The sequence below is a fragment of the Episyrphus balteatus genome, chromosome 1, assembly GCF_945859705.1.
Source record: "Episyrphus balteatus chromosome 1, idEpiBalt1.1, whole genome shotgun sequence".
Classification (NCBI taxonomy): Eukaryota; Metazoa; Arthropoda; class Insecta; order Diptera; family Syrphidae; genus Episyrphus; species Episyrphus balteatus.
The window spans coordinates 163,470,271-163,487,664 of record NC_079134.1 but is presented as its reverse complement, the minus strand read 5'-3'; the positions used below and the strand labels follow the sequence as shown (position 1 = coordinate 163,487,664).

At 29.0% G+C, this 17,394-nt stretch overlaps 1 protein-coding gene across 1 annotated transcript; it reads left to right on the top strand.

Annotated features, from left to right (window-relative positions):
• The first annotated feature begins 1,004 nt into the window (after positions 1-1,004).
• Positions 1,005-17,223, top strand: LOC129906503 (nose resistant to fluoxetine protein 6-like). Its single transcript, XM_055982283.1, has 7 exons — positions 1,005-1,043; positions 10,662-11,127; positions 11,186-11,969; positions 12,027-12,146; positions 15,920-16,165; positions 16,230-16,773; positions 16,845-17,223. The coding sequence occupies exons 2-7, from the start codon at positions 10,746-10,748 to the stop codon at positions 16,968-16,970; spliced, it is 2,202 nt and encodes a 733-aa protein (XP_055838258.1). The 5' UTR covers positions 1,005-1,043; positions 10,662-10,745; the 3' UTR covers positions 16,971-17,223.
• The last annotated feature ends 171 nt before the right edge of the window (positions 17,224-17,394 follow it).

Below are 17,394 nucleotides of genomic sequence, written 5' to 3'. Positions count from 1 at the left end.
ACTGTGAGTCTCTTATAAGCTTGGATCATTAGGTGGCAGTAGTAGTTTTTACTCTTTCTTCTTTCTCTCCCATGGCTATTAACTCATTAGCTGATGATGACTGGCATCTGGCCATGAATCCATCATAAACAATTGTATTAACGATCTTGATGTTGCATAACAACAAACACAAGAAAAAAAAAAAATATGTAACAACAGGCCAAGAGCAAGACACAAAAAAGCATCAGCGAACCATTATTGTCCACACGTGAAGTAGTTCATCAGCGCCGGTAGAGGCGCTTAATGTTTAAATCTTGCATCTTTCCATCTGTCTGTTTTGCTGAATATGCTTCTTATTCGGTTGATCTTTCTCTAAAAATCTTCGATAGTAAACTGCTGCACCTTTCCATCATTACAATGAAACACCCAAAAATTTAAGCATTTCTCATTTTTTTTTCTTGGACCCACGCACACCAACTTTTTTTTTTATGTCATCTCATATAAAACAGCTTTTACGGAGAGACCCAGACCTAGTAGAGTGTATGAAAGTTTATAAAAGTTTAAGGTTTCCATCAGATGAAGTTCATTCGTAAAATATCCGTTGCGCAGCTCGAAACATATACGAAATTATTCGTCGTTCGTTTATGACTGATATAAGTGCTTAATGAAGTGTTAAAGGAGTGTTATAAATAACTGCATACTGCCTTGAGAAACTATCGTTAATATATACTCATCCAAATTGTTGAGAATAATTTGGAATCTCATCAAATAAGTTAGTAGTCAAACTGTCAATATTTGAGTTTAACTTAAAAAAATTCGAAATCGAAAGTGAGTGCAAATAGAAAGTATCGAATTTCGATTTACTTACAACTGTCAAATTAATTGACAGTTGAGAAAAAGTGCATTATTATTATTTCCCTGTTTGCTTACTCAAACCTAACGGTGAATTATTAAAAAAGATTATAAAGGTGTCAAATATTGTGCAACATCTCATTCGAAAATCTCAAGGATATTTAACTTCGAAAAAAAAAATAAAATTTGACATTTCTTACGAAAAAATCTCGGTAAGTAGGTCAACTGCAATATAACACACACGATATCGTGTTCCATATAACTGGTCGCATAATCATAAGTCAGGATCGTTTTGTCTTGTCATTTCTTGGTCTTAAAATTAGCCCACATTCGAAAGTTAAATTTTTTGTTTAATTTTGCTTTAACTCCCATATTAACGTTGTGAGCGGTGGGTCAACTCTTTTAAATGTGTGTGATCATGATGGATACCTTATATCTTCAGCTGTTTTACGAGATGTTGTTGTCTTTTTTTTTTTATGTAAACACAATGTCGTGGTGCAAACAAAACATGAATCGGCATCGCGAGGCGAATGATGCGATAATACTCGCTTGGTCGAATGATAAATTTTAATCTTTTCATTTCGTTTTCATTGTGATTTTTATGGATTTTTTTCGAACTGTTTTCGGATGCAAATGTCAATTTGAAGAGAAGATGTTATTACTTCATTTTTACAATGTTTACGTTAGAATAATGTAATTTATGGAAGTTTTTTTAGGGTATCGTAAATTGTGGTAATTATGCGGTATTGTGATTTAGTTTGTTTTGTCAGTAGTTTATGATTTCGCACAGTTAATATTTGAATAAAAATTATATTTATAGACAAACTCTATTGTTTGTCAATAAGTTTGTCTACTGCAAGTCTAGATGCAACGGAAAGTTAAAAATTGAAGAGAGTAAAGAGACGTTTATGTAACCTTATTGAAATTTCATAATATACATTTATAAGTTTTGTTGGGTTTTCCTATATTTTATCTATGCATATAAAATATAACCGGGAATTAGCACTTAGTTTTTTGAACACAAAAAAAAAAAAAATAAATAAATAAATAAATAAAACTGTGCTTGGTTAATTTTCAGTAGAAGTGTGAAGAAGATTCATTTTGCATTTTTGTTTTTGTTTGCAGCAATTTCGACTACACTTGCGTTTTATTAGCACTTTAGTACTGTCTCATATGTAGGCAAAAGCTTTTTCGAAACAACAATTATTCATTCAAAAAATAATATTTATTTTTTGAATTACGTTAAAACAAAAATAATTAAATTAAAAATTATTAATTTAAGGGCGAGTGAACACTTTTACATTAGAAGTTTTATTTAAGTTTCGAATACCTATCGGGTATTTAAATGCAATTAACTTATTGTGAAACTGGGCCTTTAATTATGAAATTTAAAAATGACAGTTATATAAAATTACTTTGAAGGAATTAACATGTGATTTAAACTAACACCAGACTAAAAAACTTTTGGATTTTAAGAATTTAAAAATGCAAAATATGTATATTTTCCTAATCAAAATACATTTAAAAAAAAGTGAACAAACAAGAATTTTTTAGAATAAATTGTAGTCTTTCCATTGTTTACATATAATAAATACAAATTACACTCGATAGTTATCATTCTTTTAACGTCAGTAAATTGTGTAAGTTTACATTTAATACAAATAAAAGAATTACAAAAAAAACACGTATACACCACAGTGAACGATTGTGCTTTCTTTTGTCAACGTGTCGTTCCAATGAAATTTGATCTTTAATAAAAAGTGGGGTTATGAAGAAGTTGGAATAGTATTCTGACACTACTTAATATATGGAATTTCTACAGTCGAGTAAGTGACAATATAAGTGGTTTGGATATTACTATAATTCCAACAAAGCTTAAACAGGAGATTTAAAATACTGTTTCCATCAGTATGAACTGATTTATATGTGGGATACTAAACGGTGATGCTTGAGACTTGACTCTTTTCAAAATTCAAATAGTTTCAAGAAAAGAAAAAAATCATCATGTATTTCCTTCACTATCTTTGATTTGTTAAAAGAATCAAGCGCCAGCGTGTAATAGCCCAATAAGGGGAAACCGACGAAGTTACGAATACCAGAGTTATATCGTTCCTCGCAATTGTTGCCAACCCAAAAATCACATGTCATAGCTTAACATAACTTTAGAATTCGTAACTCTAGTTTTTCGTAACTTCGGTTTCGCGTAACTTTGACGGCCGTAACTCTGTCGCGCGTAACTCTGTTATTCGTAACTCCGTTACCATTTCCCCAATAAGAAGATTTATTTTAGAAACCTCTTAATTGTTAATTTCCTACTAAATAATCTGATAATTTCACTGCGTTAAAACTAATTGATTTCATGAAAAAGGTTTTCAATACTTCGCGAAATCGTAAAAAAAAATTGGAATTTAAGCCTAGTACGCATCTGAAGCGAAACGAAATTTTCCATACAAAAATTCGATAACGAAATCGTGAACGAAAAATTTCGTTTTTCAGTACCCAGCTCTAGTGAAAAATTGGAGAGTTTTCACTCATTTGTCACTTACTTTTAACTGTCCTGTGCATTTTTCTTGACTCCAAGAGCAGTGTTTATAGTTTTTTCACTTCTAATTCATTTATTTCTTGCTTTAAAAATTATTTTCTGTTGATTTTTCTTGATTTTAAATTAATTTTGAATTTTTTTATTTTGACTTTGACAGAATACTCGATGATATTTTTTCGTTAGCATTTTCGTTATCGACTTGAAAATTTTTCGTTTCGCATCAGCAGTGTACTAGACTTTAAGCCTTGACGTCATAATTATGTACCTACCTATGTATGTCAGGAGTCAACGATTTGACCATTTACGTTGAACGTTCAATCCTATTTTTCGAATAGTTCTTAATCGGATCTTAACTAAAGATCTTTTCGTAAGAATTAACTTCAAGATACATATAAATAAATTGATAAATTTGTGTCATAAAGACCCCATGCTAGCATAGCAGCTTACAATTTTTAACTATTCCTGTAAGGTAGTTTGTAAGAAAAGAAACGATAAGGCGAGATGCACTTTTCAAAACAAAATATTTTTACATTTAAAGTGTGTAATTTTAATTTTCCAATATCGATCATTTAAGTAGAACTCTGATGTCGACTGTGAAAATGACTCTTAAACTTGACCAATATATAAACAACTTGGAAATGAAAACTTTTCTCAAAACAAAATTTTTGTATGATTTTAAATTTAAATTTTTTCTGTTTTATTTTGAAAAGTTAAATACTGAAGCTATTAGAACTTACAACATTCGATTTATATTGAATAATTTTGACGTTCGACATAATTACATAATTGAATCGCGTTATCGTTAGAACTGCGTAAATACTTATATTATATCAGCTGAAAAACAAATAAGCAAATAAATAATCTGAGTTTTCAATTCATTATAATTTGTAAAGTATTTTTTTCTAACTGATCTTACACAATGAGTAAAGTCAATTTGGCAAACCCCATAACCAATACAGAAAAATCAATAAAATTGTTGTTACTTTTGTCAAATCGATTAAGAATGATGGATTGTTAGAATTATCTCCGTATCAAGGGATTAAGGTGCACCATTAGGCGCTAATTATTTTTTAATTCAAAAACAAATATTGCGGAAGAATATTGTCTCAATTGCACTATGGGGAATACCAACCTTAAAATTTTGTTTTTTTTTTCACAGATAAATAAAATGTAATAATTTACATCAATGACAGATTTATTACATGTATGATCAAAATAAACAAACAAACTATTATTATAGTACTTAAAAATTAGTAGAAGTTTTTGGTTTTTTTTTTGTGATATTTTAATATTAATTATAGAATAATATTTCTTGAAATGCCTTATTAGCTTGCTAGACGTATTATGATTATAAAAGGAAAAGCTCGATTTTGGGAAAAATAATTTAGAAGATGTTACCATAATTAGTTAAGAAAAAGATGGACATTTCTAGGTTTGCGGAATTAGTAAATATCTCATTTTGGAATATAATACGTTTTAGAATATGATTTTAGTGTCTGACATTGAAAATAAATAGTATTTAATTTAATAAAATTTAAGTGTGGGCTTACAGACGATTTGTAACGCCTACACTATTTAATTTTTATTGAGACGTAGACAAATTATTATTTATTTGCCTTACTGGGTGCATAAAAACTCATGATAAAAATAGAACGTAATGCTTTGGTAAAATACAAATAATAATACTTTCCAAAAACAAAATTATGATTATATCATAGATTTTATTTAGTTTTATGGGTTTCTTGTTTACTTTAAAAATAAGGTTTTGCCTAATTGACTGAAGGAATGAGAACAGTGTTTATCCAGTTTCAAGTATCCATTACAGCGCTATTACTCATTTAAACATCTCAAGCATTTAATCTAAATAAAATAGGTCCTACGACACTCCCTTGTGGAACATCGACTTTTTTTTCCTGATAGCCAATTGTAATCCATCTTCTGTATCTATTCTAGAAAGGGAATGTGAAATAACCTGTACGAACGCGAGAGCCTCATGCCAAGCCTTGAGAAAGGCTCGCAAAAAATAGTTTCTCCCTGGTTATTGTGAACAGATAAACGAGTTTGGGGGATATGTTGACATGTGACATGATTTAGTATTGTCAGTTGTTCTTTATATAAAAATGAAAAAAGTTTTGTAATTTCCTATGAAAAAATTCAAGACTCATTTTAACTCCTGATTAACTTACTCGACATAATAATCTATTGGAAATTTTCAAAAAGGTACATTTTGGAAAAATTTTAAAAAGCAAGTAAACCTCCTAAAAGATGAAACTTCGTTAAACGAATTATAAGCCACAAATGATACGAAATATCTCGAAAAAAAGAAATATCTCAAAACAGAATAGAAAAAATATATATCGAGTAATTATTACCAAGAGGATGTCAAAGAATCACGTCTGTTTTTGCTTATAAAGTCCACAATCCATCATTCATTTATTTGGAGAATAATAAATGATACTTCTTTGAGTGTCTACTACTTTTTACTTACCTCTTCAGCTTCGGTCAAATGCAAATGAACTGAGTTTTTAAACTGTTCAAAGTCCAATTGGTTACAAGTTCCAAGATAAATCTAGCTTCAAACCCAGTCCGGTCTTTTTTGTTTCTCGTTTCTACCTCACTAAGCGATCAGTTTGGTGTATGTTGTTGAATTTACGAAATCTTAAGTCGATAACACATTTGACTTTTTTTTAAATTAACCTTGGTGCTTCGTTTAACGACAATAAACCTAAAAAAGTAAAAGAAGTCAGCCACATCAGTAAGACACGAGACATGACGATGCTGCTGGCTATCTTTACAAAAAAAAAATTTCGTAACTATATTTTTTTGCTTTTTGTTAAATTAACTGGAAAAAAGATTTATTTATTTTTAGTTTTGGTTTTTAAAAAAAAAAAACAAGTGACTAAGCATTTTAAATTAAACAGAGACCACAGCATCCAGCTGAGGTCCGATTTCTGGTAATTTGACGAATGATTTGAATCTGTCTTACCGTGCGACAAAAATTAAGTGTCCATGGGAGACTTTGCTTAAGACAAAGTACACACATTTGACCATATTGGTCAACTTTGTTTTTTTTTTTTTGTTTATTTGGTGGGTGTTGTTGAAACTACTCCATCGATTTGACCTCATTGTAAATCTTGGTCGTGTATAGTGGCTTAGTTGACAATTGTTTTAGCTTTAGTTTGTCTTTTGTGGTAATTAAATATTTCATCAACTAAGATAAAAGTAAGAGTGGTGTGTAAAAGGTGTTAACTGAATTTAAGATTTAATGTTTTAGCCATGTAGTGGTTTCACAGTTCATTGTGCAAAATAAATTTTACAACAAATTATCGCTCTATTGCCATACATTTTATGATCTCAATTTAGCACATTCGATGAAAGATATCTTACCTATGTAATAGTTTTCTTCACCTTAAAAAGTGTTTGTGGATTACAAAATACTATAAAAATATCTTCGAAAACAATGTTTTTAAATTTTATTTATTTAACATTAACCATTTGCAGACAAGAGGTATTTCGGGACTCTCAATTGATAAGAAAATTAAAATTCATATTTTGCTAAGTGTCCAAAAATATCGCATGGCTCTAAAAAAATCCATCGTGTTGATATTGTCAATACAATGATCAAATCTCAAAGATATTTTCGTTAATTGATTTGCAAATAAACAAAAAATTCCATCTGCTTTGTCATGTGTATCAAACTTCTAAAACTCAAAGTTCTTACTTGATAATCTGAAAAAAATTGTTCTTTTTTTTATATTCTACGTTTTAAGACCAATTCACTTAAAAAAAAAAAACTGCAAGTTAAGTTCGACGTTAACATAAAAAGTCAATTATCTTTAACGTTTGAACATTAATATTTGTTTTAAAGCTACGTACAAAGGAAATTAAAGGGCAATCAGTATAGTCGTAAAATAAATCGAATTTGACAGAAATGTGGAACCATAATAAGCAATTTAAACACTCACCATGGATTTCTTCCCTAAACATGTTAAAACGGCCAAAATCATGTAGTGAGGAAATTTGAGTTCCACGCATTTTTTTTTATCGAAACACTATAAAATTAAAGGTTTTTTCCCATTTACCGAATTATTCGTTTTGGTACGAAAAGTTTTAATTTCTATTTTTGTTCGTGTAATATATCCATTTGATAGATATATTGATTCTCATCTGGAAAACATTTTTTTTTTTCTTTTTTTAATTTGCTTTTGCAGTCAGCAGATCAATTTTCAGTATTCAAGTAAATCTGCCTTTTACAAAAATGTTCGTGCGTAATTTTGGCAAAAAAGAGAACGTCTTAACCGATTTGGCTGATTTTTGTTTTGTTTTCTTCATTTTAATGCTGTTTTCATTTATAAAACATAATTAGAAAAAAAAAAAAAAACAAAAAAACAGGAAATTTAAGAAGAAAAAACAAAAAATTAAATCAAAATTTTCGTTTTGTTTGAATTTTTGTCAAAATGAGCTTGAGGTATTATTTGATACCTTCTGTTTTCAATATTTATGGTAAAAGTAATTCACTGTGATGGTATTTTTATTATACAAAAATAACTGCTTACACAAATAACTTTATCCAAACTGTAGCCAAACTAGTTCATATTGAAATTAAATTAATTTGTTGGAATAGTATTTTATTATTTTGTTACATAATACAGGTTTCAAAGTAATGTTTCAAACGAAATTATTCTGATAGGCTAACTTAAGATTTCTCAGAATTTGGTAACTTGTTCCAAATCCTTATACGGTTTTCGATTAAATGCAGTTCTTGTGAAATTTCGAAAAATCCCTACTTTACAACAGTATTTTGCTTCCTCTGCCCATAATTGATTTTTGTTTTTTACAATTCTTTCACTTAAACATTGCCTAACAATAAGAAACAATTAATTACTAAAAATATTTTTTATTTCATACGCTATTCTGCTGTAAATTAATTAACAGTTCCAAGTTTTATAAAAACTCAATTTCTTACTTTTATTTCAGAGCAACAAAGCGAAAACAATTTGTATGGTGTGACTCTGGTTTATTATTTTTAAAACTTGTGTCGGTATTGTATTTTTAAAAAAAGTATAAAAGTTTCCAAAGTTGAAGTTAGATCAAACAATATTACAGTTTGAACTCAACAAAACAGGGTTTTTTCAGAACAAAAACCCTTGTATTCATCATAACTTTTTTCTTATAGTTTAAGTCGAATAAAATGCTTTAAATTAGGGAGCGGGTCATAATTCTGCTTGTCAAATTCTGTACGAACAACCAGAATTTTGCTATACAGAATTTTGACTTTCAGAATTTTGTTCGTACAGCATTTTGCACATACAGAATTTTGACATACAGTATTTTGGCATACAGTATTTTGGCATACAGTATTTTGAATACAGAATTTTGCAACATACAGAATTTCGACCCCAACCCTTTAAATTATCTACATTTTATACTTCTTGTACAATGCACGGTTCTTGCACTATAACTCATAAAACTCGAGGTAGGCTCACAGGGTATGAAAATTGTATTTTTGTTCCCAACACTACAAAAGCAAATCTAAGGAAGGGAAAGGGTGATTATCTATTGTTTTGGTTTACCATGAACCCAAAAAGGGCAAATTAAACCCAAGCACAAAAAATATTTTTATTTCTGTCGAACTGTGTAATATATTGAATTTATGTTATAAGTGAGCTTTAGTTTCATTTATAAGAAGCGTAAATTATTTAACCGTCATTCCGGGAACGCTTTTTTTTTGATGTATTGAAATTAGAATTTAATTTGTTATTATGATCAAAAATTAAGATCACTATAACAAAGTCTCAAAAATATGTATTTATATTGGTTTACATTGTAAGAAAAACAAATAAAACACAATTATGGTCAAAACGTTTTTGGAATTGAATAAATAATGTTGTTTTTAAACACAGTACACATAAAAAGGTAATATATTCCGAACTGACATTGGTCGCCAGATTGTCAAAACATGACACTTTGGCGACCAATGTCAGCTACCGAATTCTTAATTGTTTAAAATACCGACGAAAAACGAACAAAAACCGATAAACCACGCACACCACTAATTTTTAAACAATTATTTACCATTTTCCGCGATGAAACACGAAGAAAATTTGATATTTTTAAATTTATAATATTTTTAAATGACATTTTATAAATTAAAACAAAAACTGCGATTGAAATATAAAAATTAAAGGCCGACCTGACAGATTGGTGCCCATTTTTGACAAACAAATTTTGACAACGTTCGGAATATATTACCTTATTATGTGTACTGTGGTTTTTAAAGACATAATTCCGTCTGTTTTTGATATTTTTAATATCTCCAAGTCTCGCAGCACGACTTGGTTTAGACTGTGGCTCCACATAAACTCAGACATAAGATTAAGAGAGGTAAAGAATTGTGAGATGACATGTAAGATCATAATCTAGAGTTCGTTTTTTTTTTTAGTTATTCCATAACTTGACTTTTCTGAAATTTATGTGAATGTTTGGTCATTTCTAAGAAAATTGAAACAACAAACAGCAAAATTGTGAACTTCAAAGAATGTGCTACCCTGTTTTAAAAGTTCGATTTCCAAAGTTCACATTTAAGTTAAAATAAACTGAAATTTGCAATATAAGTATCTTTGTACTTATTTCGAAAAGGAGTAAAATTGGCCTTTTGAAAAGTTACTTTTCAAATTTAAAAAAACTAATCAAAAGCAGTGAAATGTGCTAATACAAAGAAAACTTTCCCCATTTTTTGTACCAAACACTTATCTCAAACATCACTCTTGGTTGTCCAGAATTTTAGATCTAATGTGTATCTGTTTTTGTGATTTTTTTTAAGATTTATATCTCAAAAACTACCTCATTTATTAAACCTTGACATTGTTTGAGGTTTTTAGTTCTAACTGGCTAAAAATTAACTAAGTAAGGGAAAGAGCCAAAAATGGCATGTAAAAATTACTTTTTAAATTTTATGAAGTAGATTGTTACCAATGAAATTTAAAATTCTGTTTGTTAACCCATTCGGGTTTTAGGTCAATGATAAAAAAGTGTATGACTTCTATCGCGTGTAAATAAGTACACAAACTTTTTTTTCATAATCAAAATCAATTTATTATTTTTTAAAATCTAAATTCAACCAAGAATGGTTTTAATGTTGTCTTCACAACTGGTAATATTTTTTTTTTTTTGTTTCTGTATATTTAGTTCTTGACATATTTGCAAAGCACTCAAGTTAAGAATTTTTAAAAATATGAATTATTACCAAAGAGATTAATAAATCAACTTTCAATTTATTTACTTTCAGAACATTTACCCAAATAACAATAAATATTTGGCTTAAAAACTGGAATTGGTGGCAATTTCCATAAAATCATTCTAGAACTATAGAATGTTTACTTTAACTTTGTTACTGTCAATCTTTATTGGATTAAGCACAAGTGTTGTTGAAAATTCAGAGCGCCACAATTTGACATGCGTTGAATTATGCGAATTAGCTGAAGTTGCCGCGTCACAACCTAGGATCGAAATAAAAAAGTTCATTCTAAATGAAAATAATCGATCTAAAGAATTTCCATCGTTTTTGAACTCTCCAGATATTGTGGGATATGACCATAGGAATTCTGAACGATGGGATCAATATTTTGGAAAATCCTCAATAATTTATGGCTTATCACAAATAGCCAATGAAGCAATTGTAAACGAAAAATGCTTTAAAGACTTGAAAACAATCGAAAATGGTATTTTGCGAAGAGATCCATGGGCTATGAAAGGTTTGTAGATTTTTGTTAAATATATTTCAAGACCGTTTCTAACATCTTTTTCTTCCAGTTCTAGATTCTTCAGGAGGTAAAGAGTCTGGCTTTATATGGGGTCAAAACTATTGGCTGGGAAGTAAACAAGGTTGTGCTGCCGTAAAAGCTCCAGTCCGTATCACTCTATCAAATCAATTCGAAAGGACCATGAAAGAAGGATTAATCAATCAGATGGCTCCATTTGCAATGGACTATCGGGTAGTTTACATGAAACACAATTCACCCTGGCAAGTGGAGATCAAGTTCATGCCAGAAAGAATTATTCATATTGGACTTTGTCTTCCATCAGCATGTTCATTATCAGAAATTCAAAACATGACTCAGAGTTTAATGGATAGTAAAAACTTAGAGGAAAATCAGATTCTAGATCTACATGCTGAAGTTATGTACGTAAAAGACCTTAAACTAAAAGATAGTTTCTTCGAGTTGAAAAGTATAAAAATTATAACTGGTTGTGTGATTTTTACTTTCATCTTGACTCTTGTTGCAAGCTTTTTAAGTGATACAGAGTTAGTCAATGAAAATGGATTCTTATCAAAAATATTGTCATTTATCAAATGTTTTGATCTCATGAACAATATTCGAAAACTATTTGCCGTTCATGAATCATCACCAGATTCGATTCCAGTCATAAATGGCTTGAGATCGGTTTCTTGTTTTTGGATAATGCTATTCCATGTAGTTTGGTATATGTATTTTACTGTGAGTAATAAGACGTTTTTGGTATCATATGCGGAGAAGGCATTCTTTCAGTATGTCAGTACAGCACCACTTTTGGTTGATTTGTTCTTTACAATAAGGTAATTTTATTTTAATATTTTCGAATTAATAAGAATTAAATTTAATTTTCTTTTAAGCGGTTTTCTGCAGACGCATAACTTTATTAAAAACGAGAAGAAATTGGATGTGATTCGTCAAAGTACGTTTGGACAAAATTTAAAAGCATTTGGAAAATTGGTGCTTCATAGATATTTGAGGTAAACATGAAGGATGTTCAAAGATAATTCCCAAAGTATTACGTTAGGCAAACTCAGGCTTTTTTAATATTATTCCAGATAGATAAATCGGTACATGAAGATGTGAAAAATCGACATTGACATCGTTAGCAGCTATAGAGGTCAAAAGGTCACGAAAAATTATATGACAAACAACTTTTCTATAGATTCCTATTGACCTCCGAGCAACAGGTCGCGAGATATATGCGAAAAACTGATTTTCGTGACCTTTTGACCTCTATAACTTAGAAACCCAAAAACACAATCTTTCCCATGTAAATCATATATGGGAAATAGAAATTTGCGATGCGGCAGTACTTAATATTCATATTAAGGGCTGTTACTTTTACAGTATGTTTTTTTCGTCATTTCCAAAAATATTTTCGATATAACTATGAACAGAAAAAATAATTTTTTTTAATCAGTCTATAGTTTACCCAAAAAAGTCATAATTTCATATATTTTGAACTTTAAGTTTGAATAACTTTAAATGCGTTCACTCTATGAAAAAAATTGTTAAAAATATTTTGTAGAGCGCTCAATTTACTGTAAGAATAATACTACAGTTAATTTTTACAATGCTTTATTGTAAAGTTACAAAAATTAGAACAAAAAAAAAATGATTTTTTTCCGATGTTATTCATATGGAAAAAAGAAAATTAGAAAAAGGCACCTCTAAATATTAATATTAAGAGCTCATTTTTTGAGATACTATTTGCTTTATACTTTCGAAAATATTGAGCCTGTTTTTTATTTGAAAAAACGAAAGTTGCCACAGCCACAAACAAACCAAAAAATTTCGAGATTTTACTCAAAACCCACATAAACATTATCGAGAAGTTCAAAGAAGTGGTTTATTAGTAAATCAAGCTTTGGGCCTAAACGGATAAATGGGTTTCCTCATGATATTTTGTACAGATGAATTTTTGGTAGGGCTTTTTTAATTTTTTTAATATTTGCTCCTATATATGTACATACATAACGTTTTCGATTTATTGCGATTTTCTCAAAAACGGCGATAACGATTTCGATTGTGTATGTTATAGTAGTGGAGTAACTAAAGCTCAAAAATTGGCAATATTAGGGAACCCGGCCGAACAGCTTAGATTTTGATGATCTTTTTTTTCAAACGTCGGTAATTAAAAATACTTTAAAGTCTATAGATTAAAAATTGCCGGTGTTGCCGTTTTGATTTTTAAAATTTAATTGAAGATTTTTGTGAACAAAAACAAATTTTTTTCAAAAATTTTTCTTAAATTTCATAAATTAATTGATGCCAAAAGATTGTCTAGGAAATTCAAGGAAAAAAAATATATGGGAGTAGGGACAATCTTCCATCGTTCAAGCCATAGATGCAATTTTCTTATTAACTGACTTCAAACACAAAAAAAAAAATTTGAACACAACGGCAACACCTACAATATTCAAATATACATTTTTTAAAAGCTAGAAGCTTAGTCATATATGTAAAATTAAAAATTAAGTTAATTGACTGAACGGCTTTTGAAAGAATGGTAATTGAACTCAGATTTTTGAAAAAAAAAAATTATTGAAAAAATTTGAACATGTCGTTTTTTAAACTTGGTCGTAATATAAAATGCATTTATTTTCAATTTTTTTTGGCCGCATTAATTATGATTTCAAATTATAAAAGGAAATGTCAATATGTATTACGGTTTATGAACAAAATTAAAAAGTATTTCATTTTCGAAGAACTTTTTTTAATAAAAGTTTTGAAAAAAAATGTAACTTATTTTTTTTTTTAAAGTTCAACATCTAAACACAAAATTATTTTTATTCATTTAATAACCCTTACTGTTGAAAGTTAAATAGCAAAAATTTAAAGTTCCTATTTACCACAGTCTTTGAGAAAATTAATTATTTCAATGCAAAAATTCAGTTTTAATAAAAAAAAACCATTGAAATTGAAGTAATTTTTCATTTTTTTTTTTCAAAAGTGTGATATATTTGACCTTTTTTGCTTCGAAATTCAACTGATAATATTTATGGCCAAAAACTTTTTTTAAATAAATTCATATTTTATTAGAAAAAGTTTGGAAAAAAGTCATTTTAAATTTTTCTAATAACATTTTTTTTTTAATTCTGAGTTTGAGGACCATTTTTTCAAAAAGTCTTGATTAAATTTAGTGGATTTCAATTTAAGAGATAAGAATGAGCTTCTGGCTTTTTTAAAATGTATTTTAAAATATTGTAGGTGTTGCCGTTGTTTTCAAAATATTTTGTTTGTGTTTGAGGTCAGAATGTTAGAAAATTGCATTTATCGCTTAAACGATGGAAGATTGTCCCTTACTGCCTTTTTTATATTTTCCTTAAATTACCTAGAGAATCTTTTTCTATCATTTGTTTTATGAAATTTAAGCAAAAAATCTATAGACTTTAAAGTATTTTAAATTACCTACGTTTGAAAAAAAAATCGTCAAAATCAGAGCTGTTCGGCCGGGTTCCCTAATAATTTGCTTTAGTTACTCTACTATAGTCTCAGTAATTATAACAAAACTGTGTTTTTAGTTTTTTTGCCTGATAACTTAACCAAAAGCTTAAAATACACAGTTATTTATATAATATAGGTACTTTGAACTGCAAAGGATGTACGTGCATTTTATTTTAGTATAGATTTTTTTTTATTTTGGGTTTCACTTAAAGCCCGATGATATTTTTCGTTGTGATTTCGATAGCATTTTTGCTGTCTTATTGGAGACTTAGAAAGTATCCCAAGACAGCCCAGTACTGTTTCTTACATTTATATTTTTCTTACAAATAATTTTTTTTTGTAAAATTAGGTACGTGCGTTACGATAACCAATTTTCTTTTTGTTTTTTTTAATATACATAGACATACATATAATTTCGACCATGTACCTACTCTCCACCTTTCATAAAACGGTTTTTTTTTTTTGCAAAAGTTATGCTTTAGACTTAATATAAATAAAAATAGATTTTTTTTTAATTTAAATAAAAATTTTACATGGATTTTTTTTAAATATCGGTTTAAGCTGTTAATTTACATTTTTTTTTAATGATTAAAAAACTGGATCTAAAAATTTTGAAAATAATTACTATTAAACATGAATATGGACATGTACAAAATTCTTTGAGGCAAAAAGAAGGTACAATCATCTTAATTAAATTTTTAACCAATTTGAGTAAGAAAAATTAGGAGAAACATATGGCTGTTATACAAAATATATGACTTTATCCACTATTCAAGTCTATAGCTATATAAACCCTCCTTGACAAAACGGAAAAAAGCCTAACAAACAATTTTGGGATCCATTTGAACCCCACAATCTACAATTTATTTCATGACATATTAATGTATTATTTTTATTGATTTATAATTTTTCTAACTAACTTATTATGCAAAGCAAACATTTTTCAAAACACTGAAATGTTTAAGCTAGAAAAAGAGTGTGTGTACCTCTACAGTGTACACTGAAAATCACTTACTTACTTACCTTTTAAACTGGCAAACCGTTTTTACATGAAATTAATGAGAAACTCATCAATGAGGAAGACGGAAGATGGTGGTGAAGTTTCTTGATCATAGTAATGAGTTCGTAAAAGTCAAACAAATCAGCCAGTCCACTTATGCATCTTTTGATTTTCCGAAAAAATGGCGTTGGTTAACTCACCAAAACCCAAAAAAAAAAAATGGTTTTGCCACATGAAAATTAATGAGATGACATTAAGACATTACATTTTTCCTTAAATTAAACATTTTGATTTTTATTTTAGACTAGCACCACTCTATTTGGTACTCACTGGAATAGTATCAATATTCACATCCTACATTGAAGATGTTTCGGTCTTCCACATCAGCGATCGTTACGACCAAGTCTGCGCCAACTACTGGTGGCGAAATGTTCTCTTCATTCAAAACTTCTTCGATCACAATGAACTCTGTCTCAACTGGTCCTGGTCATTGGCTTGTGAGATGCAGTTCTTTTGCCTTCTAACCGGATTGCTTTTTGTTTATGCCAAGTATGTAAGTTTTGTAATAGTTTCAATGATTTTTTTTGTAATTTATATCCTTTTCCTGTTTCAGACATCCAACATTTGTTAAAAATTTAATGGCATCTGCAGTAATTGCTGTCATCGGATGGACTTACATTGTAGGTCTAAGATCCCATTATCAGCTTTCCTTCGATGTGGCACTTCACACTGGCACCGAAATCTACATAAACCCTTTCATTCGAATAATGCCCTATCTACTGGGTTCGATAGCTGGCTGGTATTTAGTTCAGAGCAAGGGAGAATTTGAAATTGGCACTACCACAGAGAAATGCATATGGAATATGGCAATTGTCGCATTCTTCGCTTGTATATATTCAACTATCAAAAGGGACATGTCGTTCCTATCAACAATTACATTGCTTGTCATAGGACGATTGACATTCTCGATAGCAGTGTGTTGGATGATAATTGGAAGTGCAACAGGTCGTGGAATTTGGTGGTCAAGGATATTGGAGTCAAAGTTTTTTCAACACATCAATCGACTTTCGTATGCCATATATCTTCTGAATCCTTTTGTTATAGCATTTGTTTTCAGTTTATCGAATACAAGTTCACATGCTGATCCATTGCAATTGGTTTGTTAAAAACAACAATTTTTGAAATCAAATTTTTGAAAACTCTTTTGTTTTTTTTTTCAAAATTACAGAGCGTTCTAACCAGCGGATTTGTCGTCATTGTTTATTTGATGTCCATAATATTTTCGCTAGCCTTTGAAATACCGTACTGCAATTTTTCAAGTCTGCTGCTGAAAAGAAAACTGAAGACCGCTTAAATGAATAAGACTTATTTTTAAGTTTGCTGTATAAAATTTATATTTATTTTTTAAAAACTTTTCTAACGCTTGCTTTCCTAATCTTAAAATGTGTAAAGTATGAATGTGATGTAAATGTGTGTTTATTTGTAGTGTGTGTATGTTTGGTTGGGAAAATAATATTATTGTGATTTTTTTTTGTAATAAGATTTGTATATGAATGTTTTTTAATTTGTAAAGTTTAAAATGTATAAAAATAAAAACATAATTTTTACCAGGGATTTTAGCCAAAAAAATAATAACTAAACATAAAACAATGAATATTGCTTGCGGTGATTTAAAACAATAAATAAATAGAAAATTTTTAAAATTTTGAATTATAAAAAAACTACATAACGGCTACACTAAAAAAAATAAAAAATCAATTATTATTAAAAACGGAAAT

Coding starts and splice junctions, on each gene's coding strand:
- LOC129906503 (XM_055982283.1), top strand. CDS start 10,746: ATGTTTACTTTAACTTTGTTACTGTCAATCTTTATTGGATTAAGCACA. Junction 11,128..11,185: donor AGATCCATGGGCTATGAAAG/GTTTGTAGATTT, acceptor TTTTTCTTCCAG/TTCTAGATTCTTCAGGAGGT. Junction 11,970..12,026: donor GATTTGTTCTTTACAATAAG/GTAATTTTATTT, acceptor TTTTCTTTTAAG/CGGTTTTCTGCAGACGCATA.